General features: G+C 40.2%; 1 protein-coding gene across 2 annotated transcripts in view; it reads right to left on the bottom strand.

Moving 5' to 3' along the window:
* vps37d (VPS37D subunit of ESCRT-I) overlaps window positions 1–13,319 on the bottom strand; it is a 33,884-nt gene that overhangs the window by 12,815 nt on the left and 7,750 nt on the right. For both annotated transcript variants that reach the window (XM_027278083.1, XM_010731127.3), the window contains exon 3: window positions 340–422. In XM_027278083.1, the coding sequence (XP_027133884.1) occupies window positions 340–422 (83 nt within the window). The remainder of the gene's footprint in view (window positions 1–339; window positions 423–13,319) is intronic.

Here is a 13,319-nt window from a genome sequence, read left to right as displayed (position 1 = left end):
CAAGACAAACTGGAAAATTAACACATTAGCTTAAAAACTGTCAAATCTGAACATGGGATTGGCAGATCACGGACAGTATGTGGAGAGATTTGTGCAGAGGCTGCCATGGTGTGGGCTCAGATGTTGGTGCATTGCTCACTGTATGTACATGCCTCATGTCTTTAGAGATCAGATTGCACAGAAGTGGGTGGGCTGTCAGCTAGACTTTGCTTTTCAAGGATCATTCGCGGTGCTGCCAAAGTGATGAAAAACTGTGTGTTTGATTCTCAGCAAGAAAAAGAAAGGGAAAACTAAATTTTAGGAGCTTTTTGTTGATGTTTTTTCCCCCCTTTTTTTTACCTCTGAATGCTCCTCAGCACGTGCCACCTCTTCCTGCAGGAGATTCTGCGCCGTCTGCAGGCTGTGCCTCTGGACATGAGCCTCTGCAATGACAAAGAAACATCAGTGATGCATGCTGAGAGAGAGAAGGAAGACGAGGTATGACTTCAGTGGATTTGGAAGAAAGAAAAAAAAATCCAGTAACCAAGAAACCGCAGCAGAGAAAATTATTTTCCAAATCACAAAGAGCCTTCAGGGTATGTGCTGACGAGGAAGATGGTGGTGACCGGGTGGACAGTCGTTGGCTAGAAAAAAGGGAAAACAGGGGCTGTAAATATTCATCTTTTGGACTATTTTGGGAAGCTGGTCTTGGGTTTGGTTTGACCACGAAACTAATACCCATATTGGAGTCTCATTTTTGCCATCCGCTCATATTATTCCCTCAGATACACCATTTAGATTTGATCATTTCGCCTGTGAGCAGCCAAGAAATCCAGAAAACCCGCGAACAACAAACAACTGATCACAGATATCTCAGTGTACCTCAGTGTTCATTTCCACACACATCATGTCTGAATTATTCATGTCCATGTCAATACAATAAAAAATGCAAGCAGCCTTCGCAGAAAGACGGAGGCAGCAGCTCACAAACCGCATCAAATATCATCTGCCACAAACCTGCTTATATCAACATTATATCAGGAACTGGCGTGTTCCTGACTGACAAGATGTTGTTTCATCACTGTGATGCATCAACAGACTGTCAGGAAACGCTGATGAATACCGACAGTAATACCAGTTCATTATTTTTGCAGTTCTGGCAATCACTTTTATCATTTATGATGAAAAATAAGTAAGATTTGCATGTGTGCTTCATTGCTCTGATGTTTCCTCCTGATTCTTCTTCAAAAAAATGATTCAGGTCTGCTGCAACTTGGATCTGATTAACGCTGTTTCTGTCATTCATAATTAATAATAGCATTAAACATCACTACAACAAAGTCTAAGAGGAAGAAGAAGTCAGTCAGATGATCAAAGTGGCAACTATTTTATCTAAAACCACATTATTTGAAGATTCTTCTGTAGTATTAAGTGCCACGTTAGATATATTGGACCTTTCAGAAAAATCCAGTTTTCCAGCTGTAATTATAACTGGGAGCCTCCCTGTAAAAAACAGTGAGGCTTCAAGGGGCCACTAGAGGGGCTTAACATATTCAGCCTAGTCAAACAATAAAATGTAGTGTATGTGATCCCTTAACTTCACATAATGAAGAACATCCTGCTTTGGCTCAACAATTGATTAATAATAATCAAAATGTCATGCCAGTCACAGGAGATGTCATCAAACAGAATTTTGGACTGTTGGTTTGGACCTTCCAGAAAAATCAGTTTTCCAGTTGTATTATATAACTAGGATGTAATGTTGAATTAACACAGTTTTTTTGTTTTTGCACGTGGTGTAAAATGTGTAAAAATCATACTTCAATTATGTTTTAGTCTTGCAGGGGAAAAGATTAAAATAATGAATCGACTAAAAGATTTGAAAAGCAATATATATATATATATATAGTAAACGTGTAATTATGGTATCTCCCATATGACAGAAACGTGGCAACAGCACAGTAGGTCAAAGCTGAATCACAGAGTCAGCTGGATGCTTCTAACGGACTGTTTGAGTGACAAATTCAATTGTTCATCTCTCCCATATAAGTTTGTCTAATCTGAAATCCTCAGATCCTTGAAAAATATTAGCAAATTTTACTTATTGACTTAAGTAAAATACAATCGTTATTTAATTATTTGTTGATAATCTTAAACGATCTAAGTATGGGTTAAGAGGCCAACGATGAACCACCTCCGTTTGTTCATGTTGCTTTCGATCTCCTGCTCCCCCCCCCATTTCCTGTCATCTCTCGATTGCTAATAAAGCTGAGGTTCGTGAGGAAGAGCTAAGACAAAGATAACGTGTGAGGGTTTCGTGCTGTAAAAACAACAGGAAGTTAGTTATTGCAGTTTGCTCGCTTATTTGGCTGCTTGTCAACATGGTCAAAGCAGAGGCTGTGACAAATGGCGGTTAAAGTGTCCCCTTTGTCACAGTTTGAATTAAAAAACACACTCTTTCTCAGAGTCACAACTCAGTTAAATGTGAGCAGGAAGAGATGTTCTATATATTCTTAGATTTAGTGTGACTTTTACTGCCAGAGTATATAATTATTTTTGAAGTTCATCACGTTTAAACTTCAACAAATCAGCTCCGAAATCATAGAAAAAAAAGAGGCTCTTCATGACTCCACTTGGCTGAGAATCATCCACTGATAGTTGTCTGTACATCCAGACAAGAACCACTGAAAACAATTTTTTTTTACTTTTAATAGTGCCAAAAATGTCAGTCGTCTTGCCTGGGGTTCAATAAAAGCCACGTCTGACTGACAGCCAACAGATACAGGCAGACATGGGCAAAGCCTTCCTGATAAATATGTGTAAGTGCAATTGCATGTACGCGGCATGTGTTTACCTCCTGGGGGGTCGTGGTCGGTCATCATTGTGACACTTGACCCAGCTGACTGCAAAGTGTGTCTCGTCCCTTCAAGAGACGCTCTGACAGCCATGCTAACCCCCCACAAGTCAGACCGGGTTCAGTGGAGACTGAGGGGCAAAGAAAGGTCACAGTAATGACTCTAATAACTCGAAAGCCCGAGGGAAAATCTCTACCCCCCCCTACTACCCACCATCTAGACAGAAAATGGAGAATGTGTTCAGGCAGTTGCATTTCCAGTCAGGATGTTCACTTTAAATGTTCCCTGTCTGTCGCTGAAGTACATTAATGCAGTTTGGCAGGCAAATCATTCACTCAGATCTTTACAGGTGATAAATTCTCTTTGAAAAAGAAGAGCTCGAAAACATTATGGCTTCAGAAAATCTCTTCTTTGAAGCTGCGCAGTACGTTCTGCTCTCTACAATGTATTAATAATCTAACGCTTTAGATTTCAGTGTCGTGGCCATCGCTGTGTGAACGTCGAATCTACAGTAGTAAAAAAGCAAAAGTGCATTAGGGAACGACCTTGTTCATGACCCCCACACTGCAGATGTTGGGTGATGGGGGTGTAATGTGAGGTGACAAGCACGTAAACAAAACACTCCTACAGCAACTGTATGTGACCTACATTTGAGAGGGTGGAGGGTGATGGGGGAGTGGACCTGGAGGCCGGTGCAGCATATGTGTAAGCGAATAGTGCAGTAACACACATACAAGATATTATTACTCTGGCTGACTGGGTACAGCGATGTTCGCTGCTTCTTTAGGCACTTTTGTGGTGTAGAGTGCCAAGTTGAATATATCAGAGCCTTTAGCAAATGTTTCCCATTCATTTAAACGGTGGGTACAAGTTGGACACTGCCAAAGACAGTGATTCCTATAGGACATAAGTCTGGCAGGTCAAAGTTGAACCAGAGTCAGTCTGTAAACTGTGATGGACAATTTGAGTAATAATTTTATTGGTCTTCTTTGTTTTCTCTTCCAAATAAAGGTCAGCCAGCTGGTTTATTCACAATAAATCAGATGATCGGCTTGTGTTGGCCATGAATGTATAAAGTGAACTAGATACAACAATGGCGGCATGGCTCCGTTCATTGTTGTAGGAAGCTGCCCATTGAAAGCCAAAAAATAATATTTCCTGGGTCTTCCACAAATGCTTTCTTACTGTGGGGCTGACAGGGAGTGGAGAGAGTGGATGAGCCACTTACCCTCGCTTCAACCCTCGGCTAACATGAATGGGGACGAAATGATTGAATCTTCCAGACTTATGAAATGTTAGCGGACCAAATGGATGAAATTCTGATGGTGGAACAAGTAATTTTTTGGAGATTGAAGGGGTCCAAAAATGTATTCACCGCTTCTTTCAAAATGTAATCTTTGGGGTACTCATCACATCATGTGACAGACGCCATTGCTATTATTACAAGGCTTGAAAACTATGTCGAATTGGCTCCGCTCTTCCTGTTGACTTTTAAGAAATTATCAGTTAAACGTTTATGTATGTTTTTTGATAAAAAGCCATAAATTCCAGCTTTTGTCTTTCCCCAATGTGCTCATTTGCTGCTTTTCTGTTTTATATTATTCTAAGTTGAATATCTTTGCATGTTTTGTCAAATCAACAGTCCAAAAGCCAATTTGATGACATCTCCTTGGACCTTGAAATATATTTCTGTTTTTTCTGGACAATGACAGTAGAGAGAGTCAGGAAGGCCATTGTACAGAGAGTGGATGACTGGACCTGACCTGAACTCAGGCCGCTGCGGCAAGAAAACCAGCTCCGACACGTGACACGTGCTCCACTAGGCGAGCCACCTGATGGAGCATATGTCACGTGTTGAGGGGTCGCATACTATATTTTCTATTCAGCCCCACTAGTGGCCCCTTGAAGCCTCAAGTTATTACATGCCACAAAAGAAAACTTTTGGTTGGAACAAACCATGTACTGACAGATTTTTCCACTGGGGACTATGATATCCGCAGCAAATTTCATGCAAAAATAGAGACACCTTGCCAAGGACCAGAGTGCGAGTCAGGGGAAATTTCTGACTTGATCGACTGACACCGCCTCCCATTGGCCTTGCTGTTTAAGCGTAAGTTCACAAAGATTAAGTTATGGAAAACATCATATTCACACAGTTATCCCGAGGTGCATCTATCCAGGCAGATATTTTTGATTTTGTTTGTTCAGGTTTTGAGAAATCTGTATACAGTTTGCATCGCAAGTCCTTTCTACTGAGGAATTAGTCCCTCTGAAGTCTGACAGTGTGTTCTGAGGATTATTGGCGATTAGAACTGTGATTGTTTTGGAAAAGAAGCTGAATTTTTAAATCAACATTTTTCACAAGTGCTGTGAGCACCACAGATGTAATCTCATCCATTTCTTTTAAACTGGGGTGGAGGCCAGAATCTAAGACACAAATATCTTCCAAACAAATAAGACTGTCCAAACTGACTAACGTGTATTTTTATTAATCATCAGTGAACTCACTGGTTGCAGCTTCTGTTGTGAATATTTAACTGGCCTTCTTAGTCTTTTGCGATTGTAATCTGATTACCTTTGGGTGTTGGATGTAGAGAAACAAGATATCTGAAGATGTTACCACAAATTCTGGTAACATTTTACCATTTTTCTAGACATTTTTGTCTCCACAATTTAACAATAAATCCAGAAAATAATTGTTAGATTAATTGATAATTAAAATAATAAATAGCTGCAGCCCTAGGTTCATTACTTTATTTCATTATTTATCAAGCAAAATTACCAAACATCCTCTGATTGTATCTGTTTGTCATTCTTGTATTATTTTAAATAACTTGTATTTGGATTTTGAGTGATTGGTCCAATAAAAATAAAAATAAAAAAAAGTTTATTATTGTTTATTTTTTGTTCTTTCCCTATGTGAGCTAAACCTCCATGTGAATACTGATCTTATATTGCTGTCTTGGACTGAACTGATCACACTCGACCAAACAAATCAAACAAATCGCTCTGTTGGGCTGCGACAGGTCTGGAGTCATTAAAAGTTAAAGAGTCTGTCTCTACAACAAAACAATCGGTTCGACCGTCAGGCTCCAATGCCCCGCAAGCCCCAACTGTCAGGGATGTCCAATACGGTCAGGTTTAGAGTCAGCATTAAAATCCTCTGCAGTGATGTGAGACAAACGCGGAGTCCGAACCTTACATTGAGTTCTTGCAGGACTGTGTGAAACACTGATCTATGTGACAGTTACTGTCGCTGGGTTGGCTGTGCAGTGAACTCTCAGCAAACAGCTGATGTCAACATGTTAAGAGTCGGCGCTGAGGCTACCGGCGACCTCCAGTAAGCACTGAGAGAGAGTCCACAAGTAATTCACCTGTCTCATATTGCAGATAGTGGCTGTAGAGGCTTTTCTACATCTGCTGCAATTTAGTCCCCAATAGCATTGTGAGAAAACGATGCATTATCACGGATACTTCTTCTAATAACCTATCAAATATCAAAGGTAAGGGTTAGTTTCGTGTCATGAATGGATGCTGAGCTAGACCTCAGTGAACCTGTTGGAAATATTTTTAACTCTCTGAAAGAGGCAACCCAATACTTCACATAGAGATTAACAAGTGTGCAGAGGTATGAAAGTAGGCAGGGCTTGAGCTATTTCATCCTTCACTCAACTACTTCTGTCACTTTTCATATTTAGAGCGTAACACTAAAAATCTCTTTGAGGGGGAGACTGTGAACGTGTGTGTCGTTATCCACATTTCTACGATTCATCATATCGGGACAACAAAGGCATACCAAAGACCCAGGGCTCTATTTTAATCGTGGAACGTCAAGCGTGCGTTGGTAGTTTTTTTGCATGCGTGGCCTGTGTGGGGGTCTCATTCGTTTTGAACCAGCCGTGCCAATCACAGCGAGGTATGACAACAACACCACTCAATAAATAAAAAAATCGGCTCATTCAGGAAGTGATGACGTTGTCCGGATGGTGGAGTGACTTGATGTGAACACAAATGTGCAAAAACTGCACCTGCACCATAATGCATTCCAGGAACAAAACATGAAACAACACTTTTGTTGAAAAGGAGGCAATGACACACAGGACTGATGAGTTGCTGTAATCCGATGTCTCTCGTGTAAACAGGCAGAATACCAAGTTATAACAGACCAGCCTGATGTGTGTAGAGAGGTGTGTGATTATTTTTGTAGCAGCCTGAGGTTGTTTGCGTGTGATTTAATGAAGGTAAACACTGTGATAGTCGTTCATCATGTTATGGTGCTCTGGCGCGGCACTTCTCAGGGGTCTGCAGATTTATAAACATATCCTGATGCTGATTTCAGATGGCCGTAGGGCTTTTCATACAGCTGTGGACAACCAAGCGGCAACCTCTGTGGCTGTAAAGTGAAGCCTATGCAGAAGTGCCAAAAGCTGCAGTTTCTTGAACAACCTCTTGAGGCTGACTAAACTGAGCAAGTCAATCTCCATAAGCCCCCATGTTAAAATGTCCAACTTCACAGCAGAAATAAACATGTTTACAGCCCGTATGTTTAATAATGTAACATTTTAAAGAATATTCAGGTTAAATATCAAGAATAAATGTAACATTTTAAAGAATATTCAGGTTAAATATCAAGAATAAAGTATTTATCGGTACAAAATCAATGCTCATTCCCGTACACAAAAGGTCTATTTTCATTCCAGCTTAAAAATCAATTATATCGTTAAACACATTCAGTGGTTGGAGTGTTTAACTTTAATAGTTTTTTTGCATGTTAGGCATTATTCCATTACAGCAGCACATTTGGTCCAGCGTGCAAATCAATCACAAAGTGAATGTGAAAGTGAAGCTTTAATTTCCTGCTGCTCATTTATCATCGAGCCAATTCTGACATGAGAGAGAGAGAGAGAGAGAGAGAGAGAGACTTCTGCAAGCTTGTAAAAAATGTATGATGGTCCGTTTAAATGCACATCAGGAAGTGGACTAATTTACTGTATGACAAATGAAGAGAAATGTCAGCGAAATATCAGCGCAGCTTGGCTTTTCTTACAGCATCCATTCTTGCCTTTAAGCACAAGAGATTTCCACATTTCATGCCTGACCTGGCGCTAACGTCGTCTCTGGTCAAAGGCCGCTAGATATCAGTGCGACTGACTGATGGGAGCGCCAGCTGGAAACAACACAAACATGGAGATGTCATCGGTCAATGATAATGAACACAATTCTTTCCCCTTCAAAAGCTGCCAACACTACTGTACTGAATGGTCTAGAGAAATCAAGTGAAGAAATGCAGTTTAACATGCCGGGCAAGTGATCTGCTGCTGATTATACACACAAATAGGTCATGGTATTACAGATGGGGCCTTGCAGGGCATGGATGTATTTGAGGCTTGAAAATTAGCCAGCGAGTCAGCAGTGAATTACACCCCTGCAGCACTCTCGAGTCATGTTTGTCCTCTCTAACGCAATGTCAAAGCCTGGCAAAGCAACCTGAGAGGCTTTCTGTCATATCCAACACAAGTGTGATAACAGCCTCACATCTTCTTGTGAGACTTTTCTATTTTTAGGTTCATTCAGCTGAACGCTGTCACTCTCTACCAAAGAAGAAATACTGTTTGTGATCAAAATGATGAACAATATCGGCCTATATTTGTTCCCCGACCATCTGTTTTTTTCAAGTGCTCACCGCTGTGGTGTGTCCTGTCAATCCAACGGTGTGATCAGCACCATGACATCTTTTTTCCTTCTGCTGTTTGACTTTCTGTGGGTTGATGATCTTTCCTCAGTCTGTCAGTCATGGTCAGTGCAAGCCCATGGGATTAATGTTGGCTTTCAAACAGCTGTCTAATGCCAGAACGTGTTTCTACAAGTGGAAGAGCTTCATGTAAAAATCTATTTCAAGGATTTTTACTCTGTTTTGTTCCCATTTGAAAAACTCAAATCCCTGTGCACTTTCATCCATGTCACTGCTAACCCTATTGCTCATTAAGGGGGGAGGGCTGGGTGGGAGTTTCACACGATCCCTTAAATGAAATCCCCGCTGTTCACTGACAGCCAGATTTGTGATTTGAAAGAGTGAAATGTTCAAATTGCAAGAGCTCAAATTTTAATTACAACTTGCATGATTATTAGGGTCTTAACAAGCTGCACCAAGTGACAACTTAAGCTGGAAACTGAGGATTTCACTGGATATAATCGCCACATTTGCTAACCTGTAGACGTAACTTAGATTCTACTCAGTCACATATCGAAATATGGCTTCAATTACACTGTGAAAATACACTGTCAACTTTTAAATATTTCATAGCGGTCTCTTCCATCTCACAATAATGAACTGTGACTGGCAAATTTACTCAGCTGTGACTAATTAACACTAAATATGTGAGGTGCAAAACAATAAAAAGGCAGCCCATGGCTGTATTTACACGTGGACATGGTTTTGTTGAACAGGAAACATCAGTCTGCACATAGTCTGTATAATTTGGGTGTTTGACAAAATAAGATGTGGGCTTTTGAAACTTTTGGTTTTAAAAGTCTTTTTCTACACAAACACGCCAGGTGATCGCCTTGCGTTCCAAAGGTGAGGTAGTAGGTAGCTCATTAATTGTCATGCAAATAACATTTAAAGCTGTGAATCTGGACCTCCAGGATCCGGGGGTGTGAAACATCACTTCCTGTCAGACTATCTTGTGAATCTAACCTCAACTTAAGCAGCTGCAGTGCTGCAGCACTCGACAGTCAGATATCAAGAAATTGTCAGACATGAATTACCAGTAGTTTATCATAAGTTGTTGTGCTTGTCTCAGAAATATTTGATCATTTTTCCTTACTTTTTCCTCTGAAAAAACTGCCACAATTTGATATTTTCCTCTGCTCATTTAGGCCCAACAGCAACAACAAAGAGTATCCTTGACCCTTGGTTTCACACCAGCAAAACACAACCAATTATGCTAAGCACACAAACAGGCCTAAAGTGCCTCTAGTGGGAATCCAACTTCCGGGGTTTTTGAGGTGGTAGACAGGTACTTTAGCCCTTCGTCTGACACCTTTACCTAACTTCTACCATCTGTGGCTAACACCCTCAGCATCTTTACTTTACTCCACTGTGTATCCTCTGACAGCACTTCTGTTACTATGAGTCCTTAAAATATGCATCAGACGCTGAGCTCACTCGCAGATTCAAAAATGTGACCTGACAGCAAAACATCTCAGAGAAAGCTACGACACAAGGTTGGTAGCAAACGCTGAGAAACACCAAGAAACATTCATCCTTAAAATCCACAAGTGACTTGTTGACTTCCAGTCAAGCAGTACAATTCTTTTATTCCACTCTGAATATGGAAAGTCCCGAACAAAAAAGTCTGGTTACTAGACACCATATGCACTTTGTTCTCCACCTACAGTCAGCTGGGTTCCCAGAGGAAGTGAATATAAAGGCTTTGTCTCACAGTCCACATTCACTTAGATCTGTTAAGGTGGCAACAAACAAGCCCATAATCCCACACCGATGACCACACCCAACAGCACAAATGCGGGTATGAAAATAAAACACAGCAAGCACAGTCCTGCAGTAGGACGTTCAGAGGCTGACCTCCGTTTGTCCTGAACTAGTGGGTGTGTGGAGAATTTACTCTGTGGTCGGTGGCTAAAGGTTCATTTTGCTATTAGATTTCATTTATTTTTTTAGGACTGTAATTTCTGGCTTTCGGTGTAAAACATGGATTGGCACATGGATTACAGGGGATGTAGCAGAAATTATAACAGACAAAAGGTGTAGTCTAGCCATTGTCTGCAGACTGTAACAGTCAAACAGCTGAAAACATTCAATGGCATCAAATGAGCCGCCACGGTCTACCTACAATGGTTTGATTAAACTGATGCCAGGAGCCAAACACAAGGCTGTCGTGCTTACATAGCTGAAAAATGGTGTAGCTGTAATAAAGTCATGGGTCATTTTGTGTTTTCAGTTACGGTAAAAGGACTCATATGTCTCCAGAATTTCACCTGATATTGAATTCAACATCTAATAGCAATCAACAAAGGTTAAATATAATCAATCTGCCATGGTAAATACTTTCCTGGAGCAGTTTTGGACTAATGTGTGTAACGGTGGCAGATTTACCATTAAAAAGTCGGTTGAAAACGCAGACTCCTGCTGAGTTTCAATTACGTTTAAAAAGGACAATTATGACTTAATTATGCAATGGATGGCTACATACATGCTATCATGCTAAAGGACTGATGCTAAAGCTATTTGGGCAAACATTCAACATCTTTACTGGTCAATGACCCGTATAGGAAGAAGACGCGGTAATAAAAAAAACATTGTCCTTGCAACATGTCGAGTTTGTTAGTCTTACTGCTATAAATATGATGATGGAAAGAGATCCTCGTATGTATTGCTAATATTAGCCTAGATGCCGATAAAAAAAGTATCTTGGACTATTGCTCTCACATGATGGTGAAATACTTCTCACTTATAACTATATATAATATGAACGTTTGCAGCTCAAACACACTTTTGCTTGTATAGCAACCACACACTGTGTGTATATATGGAGTGCTGTTCATATAACAGCCCCATACACTTCTCTTCAACAATGCAGGGAAATCTAAAGCTTGACAGGCCTGCTGTGCCTAGTTACGGTCGCTAAGCAATGATTGGACAAACACTATTCGGGGGAGGGTTTTGGCGAGCCTGCCTCAGCTCGCCTACCACTGCTTCAGTGATGATTTCACTAATGTGTCCCAGAACGCTTTTCAACACCCACTGACGAAACAGAAATGGCTACGTGGACATATGAATACAGCCAACTAGATACGTGAGTTATGTGAACACTGACGTGTACCCACGACTGTGGACATATCTCTAAGTCGAAACAACTTACTCACAACATGTTATTATATGTTGTGGCTGCAGTGGTCGATCGAAACTTCTATCAGTCACTTCCTTTTAATGTTTTAACACGTTTCTACTGCAAAACTCTAAAAGGAAGCTCTTTCTCTTTGATTCGCAGTTAGTGACAGCACATCTGATACTGTGTGCTGATGTTTTAAATAGCACTGCAGCTGTGCCGAAAATATCTCAAAGTGATCTGACGCTGTCAACATTTGACCCATTATCTATTAAAATAAAAAATAGGACTCTAGACTAAATTAATTAAGTGTCTCAGAGTGACTTTTCCTTTGAACAACCCTGTTCATCTGCTCTACATATGACTAATTTGCAATTTGCAAACCTGAATTGTGTTGTTATCAACAGCATCTTGTTTCACAGATGTGTGCTTTGTTGCACCTGTAAACACACACAACAGTAATGCCAAAAGGTTTTGGAGTACACCTGTACATCACTGCAGAAATGTGTAAACAACACATTTCTTTGTTTTATAATATCCTCCCTTGTGGCTGAAAGCATTTTTAAAGGTTTTGTTATGGATTGTTTGGCACTGGAAAGATCATAGTCTCTTGGTTTAATGTTTGAAAGTTCAACAGCACAAGACGCGTTTACTTTAGAGTAGTAGATATTAATATTCACAGACTTTATTAACATTTAACCAACACCATGATCTTTCCGTAACCAAAGTGCTTCATCTTGCCCAAACCTAACCACACCTGGGATTCAGCCTCTCCTGAAAAGATGTCACTAAAAATAATCCAGGCAGCTTTTCCTTCAAAAAGGTAAAAAGAGCACATAGATTTAATTCAATAATAATAATATGAAATCCACAGTAGTACCACTGTGTTAAGTTATTAGGTTGTTAACCAGATATGCTAACATCTGCAACCGCTGGAGGCTGGCGGCAATCTCCACGGCTGTGGAATGAAGCCAACAAGTGCGAAAAACGAAAAACTCAAATGACCACTTGATGTTGGCTACAGAGGTGAGTCAATCTCTATAATACTGCATTTTAAAATACCTAATGTTACAGAACAACCTGGTTCAAAAAACTGTTTTGGTCTCTATAGCTGAGACTGATTTTGTATAAAACTCACCCGTTCAAATTATATTAAGACTTAAAGTTACTTGAAGTACAAGACAAGACGTCTCTATTAAAGGTTAAACTCTAAAAATAAAAATTTATTAACATTAACCAAAACCATGATCTTTCCCCAACCACCAAGTGCTTCTCTTGCCTAAATCTAACCACACTTGGGACTCCGTACTACTCAGGAAAATAGCCATTCCTTTTATTTCTAAAGATATTTAGCAAAACAAATTAGTTGTACATATGTTTTCTAAGCGTCAGGCTTGGTTTAACAAGTTCAAAAGTTTAAAAGTCAGTAGCTAACGATTAGCAACTAACTGGATGCCAATAATAGTTGTAAGAAACGGTCTGGAGTAGAGATTAAAAAAAGACTCAATGTTTCGACTTCACCTGGGGACCACGACCACAACACACTCTGCCAGCATTTTCTGGTCACATCCACCAAACAGCAGGATGTATTAAACAATACAGCTGTCTGCCTTGATCCACTCCGCAGTTTGTC

This window comes from Larimichthys crocea, chromosome III, assembly GCF_000972845.2.
Source record: "Larimichthys crocea isolate SSNF chromosome III, L_crocea_2.0, whole genome shotgun sequence".
NCBI lineage: Eukaryota > Metazoa > Chordata > Actinopteri > Sciaenidae > Larimichthys > Larimichthys crocea.
Note: the sequence above shows the minus strand (reverse complement) of the source record. Positions and strands in the feature narration are given on the sequence as shown.